This window comes from Ahaetulla prasina, chromosome 8, assembly GCF_028640845.1.
Source record: "Ahaetulla prasina isolate Xishuangbanna chromosome 8, ASM2864084v1, whole genome shotgun sequence".
Classification (NCBI taxonomy): domain Eukaryota; kingdom Metazoa; phylum Chordata; class Lepidosauria; order Squamata; family Colubridae; genus Ahaetulla; species Ahaetulla prasina.
In genome coordinates, this window is record NC_080546.1 from 32,913,474 (window position 1) to 32,929,520 (window position 16,047).

Genomic DNA, 16,047 nt, shown 5'->3' on the forward strand with positions numbered 1-16,047 from the left:
AGAAACAAGTCTGGTCCACAATTCAAAGAGTTTATTTCAAAAAGTGTTTGCAAAGGCGGCCTCTAAGTCTCTTCCCAAATGGATTGAGTACAAGGAGAGCAAAACACAATAGTCAATCCATACATTTAATACCCTCTACACAATGCACACCATGACTAAGAAGCTCTTCCCACTCTCTTTATTCTCCTAAGTCATTTCTTAAGTCATTCCATATTGGGTCATCATGACAATTTCTTCAGATATATTATCTTGTTTACTAGTAGCTTCACCCTGGGCAGATGTTCCTATCTAACTGAATCATGGCCTTGCTTTGGGTGTATGTTCCTGTTTTCCAAGAAAATTTGGAGCAAGTCATCACATATTGTTTCACTGAATACAATTTGTGGTTAGTTTGCAACAGTAAGAATATCATAGCTTTTTAATGCATTAAACACTTTGATAAAAGAGTAACTTATTATTCATTTCCTTCAAATCCACCCTTTTTCTTTTCTACCGGACTTTCTCTTTTATACTTGCAGCAATTCATAATTTCCTACTTTCTCTCTAGGTTCATGTAGAAGTAAGTTTTTATATTCCAACTCTTCTATCTCTAACCTCTGCCTTCCCACCGTCATTACCAACATGGTTCTATTGATGTTGTTATTAGTATCATGCTACTTAATGGTCCTTTTTATTAATATTTATATGAGCAGAATCAAACACGATAAGAGCATGATAGTCAGGAATCCTAATATGGCAAATTTTGCTAGTTCTTTCCAATTTGAGAACCACCCACCAAACCAATTGTTTACCCCATCTAAGGTCAGTCCCCTCCAAGTTTGGACTGGAACATGAGCTAATTTTATAATTCGATCTGTAGTTTCCTTTACTACCTTACCATTCTCATCTATTTCAATGCAACAGTAACTCAAATTAAAATTTCCACACAAACACCCTTCCTGAGCTAGTAAGTAACCTAAGGCTAATCTATTCTGCATAATGTAGGTTTGGGACTTCACACTTTCCTTGGCTAAATGTTTTAGAGTGCTTACAGTATCATTACTCATTATCTCAAGCACTGCTTGTAATCGAATCACCCTATTCAATATATAGATAGGTTCTCTAGCTGTGAGGGTCCCATCCTCTGCCCACATGGCTGGTCCATAATAATTGATTATTCTTTCTGGAGTCCATTTATCATTTTTCCAGTGTCCAATTTTTATATCACTCAGTTGTACAGCTCTTTTTGCTCTAACATTATTTGCTAAACTATCATACACAGTCAGTCCCAGCAGTTGTTTTTGCTTAATAGGAAGAAGGAAGAAACTTGGCTTAATTATTCCCAATATATGCCCAATATATTATTCCCAATATGCAAGATCCATACCACCCCTTGGGTAGATATCCATAGGCATATTTTCCACATATCCAATACATACCTTCTGGAGCTACCCAGTCCAAGGTGTCATTTTCGGATCTTTTAAATTAGCTATTTCAATTATTTCACTTAATAATTCCTCTTTCGAGGTTCCACTTCCTCCCCACTGTTGTTGTTCCATACAGTCAAAAAAATCATGTTTCCTACTGCTACCGTTCTAATACTCTTCTTTTTCTTCTTTTTCTCATAGCACACTTTTCCTACCAAATTCATTGCCAGGGTCCACATCCCTCCCTTTCCTTTTGTAAATTTTAGAGTTTTATTTTTCCACATATCAACTACTATACTGTGACTTAATTCCTGAGCTTCCCAAGGCCATTGTTCTCCCATATTTGTTCCCACACACACAAAACAGTTCTTTACCATAAGAGTCTTGGCAATTTCTTCAGCCAATTCCATAAACATGTTTACTGCTTTCTTAGGGAATTCAGGAAACACTAATTTTTCAAACTGGTTTTATTTTTGTGCTTTCTATTTTTAATACGAACCACCACCCTCAGGTCCTTTCCCTTTCCATCTATCCCTATTCCAAATCCTTTGACTGTATTCCTTTTTTTAATGATTGATTGGTATATAAGCATATAGAATTACATTTTCCCTGGGCACAATCAGTCCTGGTGCTTTCCATGCTAAAATTCATTTCTTTGGGTCCCAAACTCCTCTCATTTGGGACTGCAGTGGTGTACCAATAATCATAAGTCTGGGTAAAAGACACTTGCCCTGTACAAAAATTAACCAAAGACTATTATAAAGAACATATTTTGTAAACGGATTTTTCTGGTTAAAAAAATGTACAGTAATTTTTTATTAACAAAATTTCAGTGCTAATCCAATCCTGAAGGTGTATATCTCAACATTGTCATAAAAAATCCACCCACAACACGTTTTGTATCCCACCAGTAAAACAATCCATCAATGTTACATATGTATGGTTGGTGATCCCCAATTATCATGATTGAAATGACCAAAAATAGTTTAAAGAATCTTATTTACACAAACTGTTTATCAGCAAGTAAATTCTAATGCACAGACAATTACTTTAAAGTTTATATCTGGTTAATATATAGTAGTGAAAAGTAAACACATATAGGCTTAGTTAAGATATAAACTAATTAAACCTTTTCCCAAATTAAATAAATTCTAGCTTATGAATGAATTATCTTAGTCATTTATATTTGTATATAAGTAAAGTATTTATGATGCATATTTTATTGGAATTTATGGCACAGTTATTTTAGTAGATAGTGACCAAAGTTTGAAAGATAATTTTTGCATATGTTTTCAAAATATTGAACACAATGTACAATTCCTATAAGTTCTTACATGAAAGTAATTTTGTAATCTATTTGCTCTTAGCAGTGATATCATATTCTGCTGATAATTGAACTGATTCTATCACTACGGGATGATTCTATGCAATATTTAGTGGTTCTCAACCTGTGGTCCATGGACATGATGTCATCAGAGTCTGTGAAGGCCTGAAGAAATGTTATTTAAATTTTGAGTTAAGTCTTGGTGGTCTGTGGCCATGGTTCGTGGCCACAAAATGTATTTAAAGGGGGGACCGTGGTGAAGAAAAGGTTGAGAACCATTGGCCTAAGATGTTATTTGATGTTGCAGTCTTTCATTGAAACCTATTGTATATGTACATTGCTTTTTTGCAGCTATACATATTTCTCAGAAGCCACCCAGACCTTCATCATCTCTGATAAACAGCAATCTTCCTGTAAATGAACAACTCTTAGTTATTTTAGAAGACCAGACATCTGAAGAGAAGTCTAATGCTGCAGTATGTCCTGTGCCAAAACCAAGATCAAAGGGCAATCTGAAACCAGTGGCTAAAGACAATCAAGCAAACAATCAGGAACAATCGAGCCCATCAAGGAGCAAAAATGATGAGTTAACTAATCCTTTGATGTTCCTACTAGACAATAGCCTTAGGGAAAGTCATATAGTAATGGACAACATGGATACAGACAACAACCAAAGTAACATATTATCACGGATTAAATCATTTGAGATGCAAGGGAATGTTGAAACTTCAGGACTAACCAAGAAACCAGAAGCATCTCCACGCTCATTAGGCCCCAAACCTATCATTAGTGCAAAAAAGCCTGTAGTGGCACCAAAGCCAGGTGTTATCAGAGCATCAGGAGAATGGGATTCTTGGACAGAAAGCAAGCAAAAAGTTGCCTCCCAAGAGAAGCCCCTTCAGACTGAGGAAGTTGGGAGCAACATTGTCACCAAGCCTGAATTGCCAAAGAAGCCTATATTAGTGACTGTAAAGAGTAATAACAATGGGCTCCTTAATTCAGGAACTGGATCAGCTTTGGAGAATACTGATGGACAGAGAAAACTTCCCATTCCTGCTCCTAGGCCACTTCTTCTCAAGAAGTCCGTCTCTTTTGAAAGTCCTTCTCTTCCTATGCTTCCCCTGAAACCAACAAGTACTGTTCCCAAGCCCTCTATAGCTGCCCAATCAACTGCCTTTAGATCCCCAGTGGAGAGTTGTTCAAGCAGTGTTGCAGCATCTCCAACACAAAATATTACTTCTGCAGAAGGAGATCTGATCAGCTTTGACGACAATGTTTTATCCTTTAACCCTGTCAAGGCTGTTCAAGAAATTTCTCAATCAGAATCAGGTAAGCTTTAAAAAGAGAAATTTAGCTTTTGTTTTAAAAAAAAGGTTGTATAGTAAATGCAGGCGCATTTCAATAGCAACATTAGTATGTATATAAAAATTATGAAACCAAAACTCACCCATCTGCAAATGTTTCTGTCTATAATGGATTTGGTCAGGTGCACTGGAGAGTTTTCCAGTTGATGTCTATGGTATCAAATCAATGCCTATTAAATATTACAGTATTGCTATTTGAATTTATCCTCCAAATACATGGTTTGCAGAATTACTGGATTTTTGTTTGTTTGTTTGTTACTATCTTCCATGTTCTGCAAGGTAACAGGAATGTGATAAAAGTAGATGCTATTAATTTGAATTACAATAGGTCAAAGGCTCCAGATAAGATTTCAGATTATAGCCAGGATTGGTTTGTGTGCTTAACTTTAAGGAAGCTGTATTCTTGAATGGCCCCTCCTTAGTTTTGATTTCTTAGAAAACACATGCTTGAATTACAGCAAAGGAAAACATTGTTTTGAAAATACTATTGTCATATCTAACAGTAAATACTGTAAATTGCAAGAAGTTTCTATAAATGTTTCAAACTGGGTAGCATTGGTCAGGAACTCCATTCCTGAGTAGCACTGATGATGTTACCTAGTTTGGGTAATGAAACGTCTGCAAGAAAACAACCAAGCTCAGGGAGCACCTTTTCAACTCTGAGCTACATTCTCCTTTATTTTATTCTTTCTGTTCTGTCATTATTCCTTTTGTTGTTTGTTATCTGGAACCCCTCCGCTTCTCATTACACCTTTTATGCTTATTTATCTGGCTCCCCTTCACCATTTTGCATATTTGAAGAGGAGGGAAAGATGATATATAGTATTGTATAATCTATTTTATACTATCCGGTATAGTAGTAAACTTTTAATATTTTTTTCAGATTATTCTTAAGGCATAAGTACAGTATATTTTCCTTGGTATATTTCATAATAATTTGCTTTCCAATTTCTCAAGTCCTTTCTCATTAAAATTTGTAAATATTTGGTCTTCTTTGAATTATGAAATTTTAGTTATTTCATATACCGACAGAATTATCCTTGTTCAGAATTTACAACAAATAGAACTGAACATTAGTCAATAATTGAACAGAAAAAACAGGCACTGGCTAATGGTTGATTTTTTTGAAATTCAGTTCAATTATTTTTTATTAGACCTTCATAAGGCTTGCATAAAAGATACTAAGTTTGAGTTCTGATAACATAGAGGAGCTATGTACCAGAGAGGTTAAGAACTAAATAAATGTACTTGTATGAGTTTACATGTCAAACTCAAATTGTTGCAAGAGTTATTGCAATTCTGGGAGTCACTGTGAACACATTTGAAATTTAATAAGCTAATTATTGATACTAAAAATGCAGGTGGAACATATTGATGCTGATAATTAGCTGATATGTACTATATTATCCTTAGTAAATTTTTAGCTCTAGAATAGTAGGAGTAGACTACTTTTGTGTAGATCTGTGTATAGCAATAGCACTTAGACTTATATACCGCTTCATAGTGCTTTACAGCCCTCTCTAAGCGGTTTACAAAGTCAGCATATTGTCCCCAACAATCCGGGTCCTCATTTTACCAACCTCAGAAGGATGGAAGGCTGAGTCAACCTTGAGCCTGGTGAGATTCAATCTGCCAAACTGCTGGCAGCCGGTGATCAGCAGAAGTAGCCTGCAGTACTGCTCTCTAACCACTGCGCCACTGCAGCTCATATATTAGAAATACAGTTTTATATACTGATTTATGAAAGATTTTCAACCAGTGTATAGCAAAGGTCCCAGTGAAAGAATAATTTTACTATATTTAACAATGTCTATAGGCAGATTTTTAAGAAGATCAATAGTGCTGTATTTATACAAAAATAAAATGGTACTAAAAAAAACCCTGATTTTCTATTGAAGCTCTAGTTAATTTAGATACCAAAGAATGAAGGTTACAATTTACATTAAAAACTATAGAATTGGTTTGTGAATTTAAAACCAGACATTCCTGCAGTTATTTCCATCCCATCAACATGACCAGCTATGGAAGTGAAAAATTATAATTATGAGAATAGTTCTTTCTTTCTGTTTGGTGTGATTCATGTGGTATCACTCAAGCTGAGTTCATAGAGTGAACTCAGCTTAAGTGCTGAGTTGGCTCTCATTGGCTGAAGAATTCATATATCCTCTCTCAAAAGTTTTTGGACTTCACCCTCTGGTCCCACCTCCTGTTCTGGGGTACTGGCTTGGTAGTTCCTGCTGCCACGAACTCTGTTCAAGAGGTGAGAAAAAGAGGCATTGTGGCCTTGTAATTTCCCCTTTAACTCTGAGTGTGAGCAAGAGAGTCGGCAAGTAGGAAGGTAAAAATAAGAATACGAGAGTAATTGTACCTCCTGGCCATATAGCATCAAGACAAATGACTAGAGGTGGTATCATTCCATTTCCACCCTGGCAGAAAGACTTCACAAGAGTAAATTTAAAAAATCTTACAAGAGTAAGTAAAAAACCAGTTGTGTGTATGTGTGTGTCTACATATAAATTTATATAAACTTGTGGCCTATGTATTGTTGCAAGAGCTAGTGTACTGAGCTGGTGAATTAGACCAGCTGGCAGATAATTCAAACTCAACAATTCAATAGACCACAAGATGGTACTGAAACACAAGATGTTTCCAGATTAAGCACAACTGGAACTCCCTAGAGAATAACACATTTTCCTACTCTGGAAAAGAGAGAGTCTGGTGCATTTGCCTTTTTTTTATGTGAACAAAGTCATGCTTCTCAATATATATTCACTGTCTTGGTAACCGGCTGCCATTCCTGTGAATGTGAACTGGCATCATCACATTGGCATTGTGGGAAATCTGATTATCAAGTTGCTGCAGGCCTATGCAGAACTGAAGAATGAGATAACCGGCAATGGAAAGAGGCTTTTGAAGCCTTTCAATGTGAAGCCAGATATGACAGATGCTATGTGTGTTTTGGAAAGCTTTATAGGAAGGAAAAAATAATAACAAACCAAGAAAAACATCAAATTGCCAAAAAAAGCAAGCTCAGCTGCCAAAGAATGTTCAGGGCAAATCAGAAAAAAACCCCAAAACCCTGAGAATGAATGTGAGTGAAATGCTCTGTTTGGAGAGAAGCGGTCAGACCCTTAATAGCAGCTCCCAACCAAGGAAGCAGGATTCACACAATCTTATTAATCAGAGTTAGATTTTAAAATCTTGTAAACTATTTTTTTTTTAAAAAAATACTCTTTATTATTGAAATTTTTAAGGAGAGGCTTGTGTGAGTTATTTGAATTTAATTCTTCAAATGCCATAACTGATTGCGGATACCACATACATACATACATACATACATACATACATACATACATACATACATACATACATACGGCTGAAATGTCCATCTGTTCCTCATTTGTAATATTTTGAAAGACAGCCTTATCTTTACTAGGCTTAAATTTCCTTTTTGAAATTTACTGTTAACTTTAGACTGGTTGGTGTAGGTATTTCTTTCAGCATACAGCCCTAGATTTCTATGAATTTTACTGATGTTTCCTCCTGAATGGAAACAGAATATAATGTTGTGTTTGGCGTTTTTCTTAGATCTTACCAATTTGCCATCTAAAGCTGAATCTGCAAAAGAGCAACCAGTTCAGCCAGCTGTTGTGCGTAAACCTACTGTGATCCGAATCCCATCTAAACCAGCAAAAGGTAATATCCATAATATCCATCCATCCATCCTGCATGAAACATATGATCTTGAAAAAGCTATTTTTGCCTAAAGTTGTTTTTAATAGAACATATTTACCTCAAAGATATTTTTTTCTAAATTTGAGACAAACCCCTGAAAAAAAGAAAGAATATTTTTAAAAAGTATAATCACAAATATAATCCTCCCTCCCTCTTCCTGCTAAACCTGGCTTGCCAATTCTAAATAAAACAAAACTGGAGATTTCATACACATTCAGATATTTATATATGCGTACTTAATTTTGGAATTCAGGTTTCCTTTTCGCAAGACCATCATGAACCCATTAGAGTTCGGCAGATAATCAAATGAATAATAATTCAATACTTATCCCCTCCCTCCTTCTAGGAGGAACAGAAAAAAAGTAGGGAAAACCACAATGGAGATAGCAGTGAGTGTCATACCTGTACTGGAAAAGGGAGGGAGGGAGGGAGAGAGAGAGAAAGAAAGAAACCCTTAACATACAACAATTTGTACAATAACTATTTGAACTTTTGGGGCACCAGGAACAGTTCCGTTGGGAGAGGTTTTTCTATCAATCGGAAGGGTGGTGGTTTCACGTGCTGCCTGCATCCTGCTCATTTCTGGCATGACGTGGCCCAGTGCCAGTCCACGGAAAGGGGTTTGGGGACCCCTGAGTTACAAGATCACTGAATAAAGGGACATATAAATGGCTCTTAAAGGTTACGGTTTTTGCAATGCTCCTGCAGTCATGTAAACAAAATGTGGGCACTTGGCAACCAGCTCACACCTAAAACTGGTTGCAGCATCTCACAGTCAAATGGTCGCCATTTGCAACTTTCTGTTCTGTCCTCCTCGCCTCAGTCCGAGCGATGGCTTAATTAGCCGGCACTATCAGCTCTGGCAGCAAACTAGCGAGTGTATGCCAAGTGTCTCTGTTATCTCCCTTGATGCCGATAAGTCAACAAACAGTACTTCAGCTCTAGTCAAGCAGTTGATTTGCCTGCTATGAAGAGGCATAGCAGCCCTTGCTGCTTTTATATCCTGTGGGGTGTGGCTCCATGACTCAGCACTTCCTAGGCCTGCCCCACCCCTGCTTCTGTTGTTCCCACCTCTCCTGCCTACGAAATCTAGGGTCCAGCCAGGCCTCATTGCCATCAGCTGGGTCTGGAGGCGTGGCCTGGGGGGGAAGAGTCAGGGGACGGAGGCCTCGTTATCTCCTCCACCTGGCCTGCCTCTGGCTCCTGGAGCTGAGCCAGGGAAGCCGGTGCTCCCGAGGTAAGTCCTAATGGCCCTTCCCCCTCACTTTCCAAGTCACTTTCTGGCAGGGGGCTCGGCTCAGGGGGCGCAGACACAACACTTTCCCTGCCAACTTCCCCCAAGCAAAGTCAAGCCATTTAGTCTTGACTTTGTTTCCTTCACTCCACTCCTCAGCCTTTCTTTGCTCTCCTTCCCCCTTTGTTTCCTTGCATGCAATGCACCCTCCTCCCTGCCTCACTTATTTGCATGCACCATGGCTTCCTTTCCCTTTTTGCTTGCAAACCTGTACTTAGCCATGTCATCCTTCCTGGACCTCCCTGTACTTTATGTCCTCCTCCTCAGGCCTCCCTGGACTTGCAAGCACCTGCACCTTCCATCCCAGACCTTCCTATCCTAAACACATGACAGCAGCCCCTTCCCCCAACTTACATGCAGCTAGGGTCTGTCCCACCCAGCTGTGGACTCTGGTGCTTCTTACCAGGAATTCCTGCTGCTTCTTGCTTAATAACTTGCATGTCTTGGGAGTATGATGGCAACCAGGACTAAGCGATGCAGTCATGTGATGTTGTGTTTAACAATCCATTGCTTGGTGATGGCAATCCCAGTCCCAATTGCTACCATAACTTGAGGACTACTGTAGTGCAATTCCGCTATCAGTGAGATTTGTTACATTTTTCCATTGAATATTTTTGTAGAATAACTTTAATAATATTTCTTTAATAATCAAAACCTGAATTTTGATAGTTAACATTGGAAAATTATAAATATTTTTGCAGCTTTAAATGACATTCTGGAAAGCCCTCCTCCACTACCTACAGAGAAACCAATTGGAAACACATCTGGTATTGCAGCTAGAAAATCCAATAACATCAATATAATTAAGGTAATGCATTAACTTCCTTCCTTCCTTCCTTCCTTCCTTCCTTCCTTCCTTCCTTCCTTCCTTCCTTCCTTCCTTCCTTCCTTCCTTCCTTCCTTTCCTAAAAATCAAAGCCACATTATTAAACTATTTTACTTAATCTTTAAGTGATTAATGTGCATATTTCACCAATTATATACTCTCCCCCTCCCCATAATAGTACAATAGCTACAATCTTCAAATAAATAAATTCAGATTTCTTAGATTCCTTGCATTCAGACCTATCCAGTTCCTGCTTTGGTTACTGCACTTGCCTTGCCTCATTCCAATCAATTTTCCTAGATAGTATATAATCCTGCTTTCGTTTGTACTGTGTGTTGTTGAATCACTCATATGAAAGACTATTGAAACTCTGAAAAATTGTCCATTCAATCTTGTAATTTTTGACGTTTTAATCATATCATGTATTGAAGTAAAAAGTTTATCCATTTTTAGCAAGGTCAGCAGCCACTGTAACTCTACTGCACTTGCATTGAAGCTCCCGTGCCATCCATGTTCCCCTTGCGCACTCTGATTGAGTTACCCCTCCCTTGCCTCTTATACACCCTCATGCACCTCCCTGAGCCTTGCTATATTTGCACCTCCTTGTGCACCATTGCTCACTTTCTCCCCAACCCAACGGTAACTATCCCAAGCCCTGCCATGCACTTCTTCAGCCATCTGCACACACCTCAGTCCCTGGCCACTGGCAGCAGTCACTTACCTGCCTACTGGCCTATATCCAAGCTGCCTATGACTTACAATTTTCTGATGGCTTCCCCACTGACTTGGAAACCAGCAGGAAGTTACGATGAGCTGCTCGCTTAATGACCCACAACCCTCACTTAATGATAGCAGTCCATTCCATGGACTGCATCGCTAAGCAATGCGTTACCATATGTGACATTGCAATTTGGTGTCAGATTGTTTAGTGACAAACATTCTGGTTCTAAGTTCAGTCATAACTTGAGGTCTACCTGTATATACACAAAAGCAAGTGTGGTGTAATGGCTAAAAGCACCAGGCTAGAAACCGGGAAACTGATTTCTAGTCTACCTTAATCATGAAGTCAGCTGCGTCTTTCTTTTTTTCTTAATCTTAGGAAGAAGGCATTTGGCCAAAAATGTTGCCAAGAAATTTGTATAGACATGTTCAGGCAACTACCAGTCCTTTTCTTATCTGACATTTTACTTTGAAATAATCATAACAATTCCAATGGTTTTTTTGTTCAAATAATAATAACATTTAATGACCCAATAGGAACCTGAACAGCCCAGCTTGATACAGCCAATCAAGAATGAGCCTGTTCTGCCTCCAAGGTGAGTAGTAGTGGGATTGGTGTTGTGCAGTACATATTCTGCTACCACTTTATTATATTAATATTAGTTGTATAGTTTTAAATTGTTACATTATATGGCAAAATGTAAAATATTCTACAATTTTAAAAATACATATGGACTATAGATTATATTGATTATTCTGTAATTTCGCCCTAGAAGATAAAAATAATTATGTTTGCAGTTTGACACATTCTTAATATTTAGCAGAATAGTATATTATGAAGCTATGGGAGAGTATACAGTAGTAAATAAGTGTTTGTTGTCATTGTGAATAACCCAAAATAGATCTCCAGTTTTAATTTTAATCTGTTTAACAGTTTTCACAATGTAAAGTAATGTATTACATTAATTAGAAAACCAAAATAAAACAAAGTGCCAGCTAATTAACAGGGGAAATCTAATAATGAAGTTGCTTCCAGTGGGATTCTAAGGGTTTTAGTCAATGGGATTCTGATGTTTTAGTCAAACAAATGCAATCCTTTTTGTACTGTGTTTCCTTGATTGAAATTGTCTAACTATGTGAAGACCTGTTTTATTTAACGGTTTCCATGTAGGTTACCATTCTCATTTTATTTTCAGAATATAATATTGCTGAGATGTATACATTTGGCATTTGAATTTCATTTTTACAGAAGAGAGACTGTTAAATTGTATATTATGTATTATGTGTAAGAATATAGTTTAATAAGAAGCCAATCACAGATCCTCTGGATCTAAAGAGAGCTTAGTGCTCTTAGCAGATTCTTTAAAAAAATATTTAATGAGGATTAGTATTACTTCTAATGTATCCATAATTGTAATGGTATGTGGAGATGTTTTTGGGAGATGAGGAGGAGGAGAGAAGAGATGCTGCCTGCCTAGGGAACAGTCAGATGAGAGAAAATTAGGGATGGATCATTATGGAGAAAATCTTCATGATCACCAGGAATCACGAACAACTTGATGGCACATAATTAACCTTGCAATAGTTTTTAATAATTCAGGGTGTATTTGTAATATAATTGGAATAGAATATGTTTTCTAATACTATGCTTTCTTCATAATTTCTAGACCCGTTCAGGGGAAAATCATACCATCTCGGCCTTCTCCACCTAAAGGGGCCCCAGGAAGACCACCACCGCCAAAATCCACCAAAATCTCATCAGATACTGATAGATTTCCACGCTCGTCATCTGATGTGACACTCCATAAGAAACCTAGCATGCTTGGATTGGGAATAAAAAAAACAAAGAGTGATGATTTTAAAAAACATGGCTCAGATTTACCCCCTCGACCCAAGCCAGGTCATCCTCTATACGATAAATACATGGTGAGAAGATTAATTTCACTAGGGGGAGATGTGACTTTGTATATAACATCTCTTATTAAAAGAGTAGGCAGATTGATTTTAACTCTATGAAAGTTCAGCAAATAAAATATATGAGATTTCCAGATGCACTTTCTGTAGCACTGACGTTTTATAGGGTTCCATCACTTTTCTCCCTTTTGGGATATAAAATTTAATATAATTTTATTGGAATAGAATAGAATAGAATAGAATAGAATAGAATAGAATAGAATAGAATAGAATAGAATAGAATAGAATAGAATAGAGCTGGAAGGAACCTTGAAGGTCATATAGTCCATTCCCCTGCTCAAGCAGGAGACACTATACCATTTGAGACAAGTGGTTGTCCAGTCTCTTCTTAAAAACCTTCAATGATGAAGCACCCACAACTTCTGAAGGCAAGCTGTTCCACTGATTAATTGTTTTCATTGTTAGGAAGTTTCTCCTTAATTCCAGGTTGCTTCTCTCCTTGATTAGTTTTCATCCATTGTGTCTTGTCTTACTCTCTGGTGCTTTGGAAACTAAGTTGACCCCCTAAGTTGGCCTCAAATACTGGAATACTGGAATACTGGAATACTGCTACCATGTCAACCCAAGTCTTTCTTTTCTCTATACTAGCCAAATCCAAATCTTGCAACCATTCTTCATATGGTTTAGTCTTCAGGCCTTTAGTCATCTTAGTTGCTCTTGTCTGCACTTTTTTGAAAGTCTCAATATCTGTTTTGTAGAGTGGTGACCAAAACTGGATGCAGTATTCTAGGTGTGGTCTTACTAAGGTTTTATAAAGTGGTACTAAATATTTCTCAAATACTAATGGCCACCTAATGAGAAGGAAAGACTCACTGGAGAAGAGCCTAATGCTGGGAAAGATTGAGGGAAAAAGAAGAAGGGGACGACAGAGAACGAGGTGGCTGGATGGAATCACCGAAGCATAGGCGTGAGCTTAAATGGACTCCAGAGGATGGTAGAGGATAGGAAGGCCTGGAGAAACCTTGTCCATGGGGTCGTGATGGGTTGGACACGACTTTGCAACTAACAACAACAACTAAATACTTCACATGATTTTGATTCTATGCCTGTGTTTATATTATCAAAGATTGTATTAGCTTTTTTAGCTGCTGTTGCACACTGCTGGCTCATATTAATAGTAATCATCAATTAGGATTCCAAGGTCCTCTCATGGTTACTGTTTTTAAGCCAGGTTGTGCCTAATCTGTACTTACACCTTTGTTTTTTTCTGCCTAAATGTAAAACTGCTTTTCTCCATATTAAAATTTATTTGTTGAATAGGTCCCATTGTTCAAGTCTGTCAAGATCCTTCTGGATCCTGAGCTTTTCTTCTGAGGTGTTGGCTATTTTCTATCAGCAGTTATGCACAGAAACCTATGAGAACTAAAAGGAATACAAAACCTTGTGCAAAATTCAAACCTGGGATTTCTCATTTTGTGAACAAAGAACTGGAATTAACTAGTTGTAGGATTAACGGGACAACAGTGTCATAGTTCATTTGGATCCCCAAAATGAATCCCAGAAAAGAAAATGACATGCAATACTTGAATACATAACCTAACAACAGAGTTGGAAGGGACCTTGGAGGTCTTCTAGTCCAACCCCCTGCCTAGGCAGGAAACCCTACAAATGTTCATGACAAATACAAAAGACATGAAAATGTATATTAGATCGTCAAAAAATATTTTTGACTGAAATGTGAATCATTTGTTTCAAGCTTCCTGTGCATCATGGAATTGCTAAAGAAGACATTTCGTCTCAAAATGCTGGACATCTCTCTTGTAAGGTAATGCTGATTTCTACGTCAATGGAAGTGTGTGTCTGTGTCTGTCCATCTGTCTGTGTAATAGCTACTTTTTAATGATTTTGAAGTGTAGAAATGTACTTTTTTCTGGTGGATCAAGTTAAGAATACCTACATAGACTGCAAAAATGGAGAAGAAACTGGCAAAGTTCATTTATCTCAAATGCAGATAATAACTCCCCTGAGTGAGCAAAGCAAACAGCAGGTATAAATTTTGATAATTAAACACTATTCTAGGCATATAATATTGCCTGGAATATATATCCCAATCCCAAATATAATTTTTGCAGCATAGTATAAGGGTCTGTTAAGTATTTTATCATGTGGACTCCTTCGAAGATTTAATAAGAGTCCCTTGATGACTGAGGTGGCAAATGAATTGAATGAACAAAATATCTTCCAAAAACATGTTACATTTTAGAACAGTAACTATTTATCAAAGCGATTCACTGTTACTTTTCACTGCTATAATGTTAGCATCTAGAAGAATTAGAAAATATGAAAAACGAGGAAGGAATCTTACTTGGGAATATTTAATTCAAAGTACCCAAAGCAGATTATGCAAAAGTGATTTTGTTTTTAGTGATGTACATGCTGTATTGTCTTATTATTTTTAATTTAATTAATATTAATTTTCAATAGGATTGACTGTATTAAACTCCAAATTGATTTCTCTTAGCGTTTGGGGATTTTACATTTGAAATCAGTGAAGAGGTTACTTTAACTCAGCAATCAATGTTCCAAATATCAGTTCAGTGACTTGAGAAATGATAGAATATCAGTTATTTGTAATTTCCAAATCTGTTGTATTTTTAAGGATTCAGGTAATATGCCGAAGATTAGTGATTCAAGTGTTCCTCATGCAATAGTGCTGCATAATTTCACAGCAGGTAAGAAGTAACATCAGAGTAAATTGAAATATAGTTTCACTTTTCGAATGATTCTTAATATACTTTGGTTTACTTTCTTCAGCATGCTAAAATTTGAATTCTTTGGTCATCCTGATCTTAAAGCTTGTTAGTTGCCACGTCCTGACATTAAATTCAAAGCCTTTTGCTTCTGGCATATTCCTTGGTGCGAAGGTTGCTGGGGAGAGAAATATTAGCAGATGCCTGAAGCCTCTGTCCTCAATTATTTCAATTTCATTTCTTTTTCCCTTTGGTTTTTCTGTTTAGGTTGCTATCTTCTCCACAGAGAGTCTCATCGCTGTCTTTTTGTACTCCTTAGTAAAACTCAGAGCATTGACCTTTAATGCTGTGTTGAGACCTTTAAAACTGCTAGCTGCCTGTTCCTTTGCCCTATATTTATGTAATGTACTGTAGCTACCAGAAATAGAGCTAAGTGAGATTTTATTTTTGTTTTGGTAAATGAGCTATGAACTAAACCAGTTTTATTTTTAATTTTTATGTAGAGCATACTGATGATTTGGACCTTAGTATTGGAGACACAGTTCTTCTTCTGGAAAAAATAGATGATGAGTGGTACAGAGGAAAATGCAAGAATCGTACTGGGATTTTTCCTGCAAGCTTTGTCAAAATTATTGTAAGTATGTTTCTCATTTCAAGTGAAATATAGTGCATTTCATCTGGGTTCGCATTTGAGTTCTAATTTAATGTTTCCCC

The 16,047-nt window shown here is 37.1% G+C and overlaps 1 protein-coding gene across 2 annotated transcripts in view; it reads left to right on the forward strand.

Moving 5' to 3' along the window:
* The window catches only part of SH3D19 (SH3 domain containing 19), an 85,950-nt gene that overhangs the window by 55,419 nt on the left and 14,484 nt on the right, over positions 1-16,047 (forward strand). For both annotated transcript variants that reach the window (XM_058191982.1, XM_058191983.1), the window contains exons 7-14: positions 3,082-4,059; positions 7,683-7,790; positions 9,825-9,931; positions 11,207-11,265; positions 12,337-12,595; positions 14,340-14,408; positions 15,243-15,315; positions 15,837-15,967. In XM_058191982.1, coding sequence (XP_058047965.1) covers positions 3,082-4,059; positions 7,683-7,790; positions 9,825-9,931; positions 11,207-11,265; positions 12,337-12,595; positions 14,340-14,408; positions 15,243-15,315; positions 15,837-15,967 — 1,784 coding nt within the window. The remainder of the gene's footprint in view (positions 1-3,081; positions 4,060-7,682; positions 7,791-9,824; positions 9,932-11,206; positions 11,266-12,336; positions 12,596-14,339; positions 14,409-15,242; positions 15,316-15,836; positions 15,968-16,047) is intronic.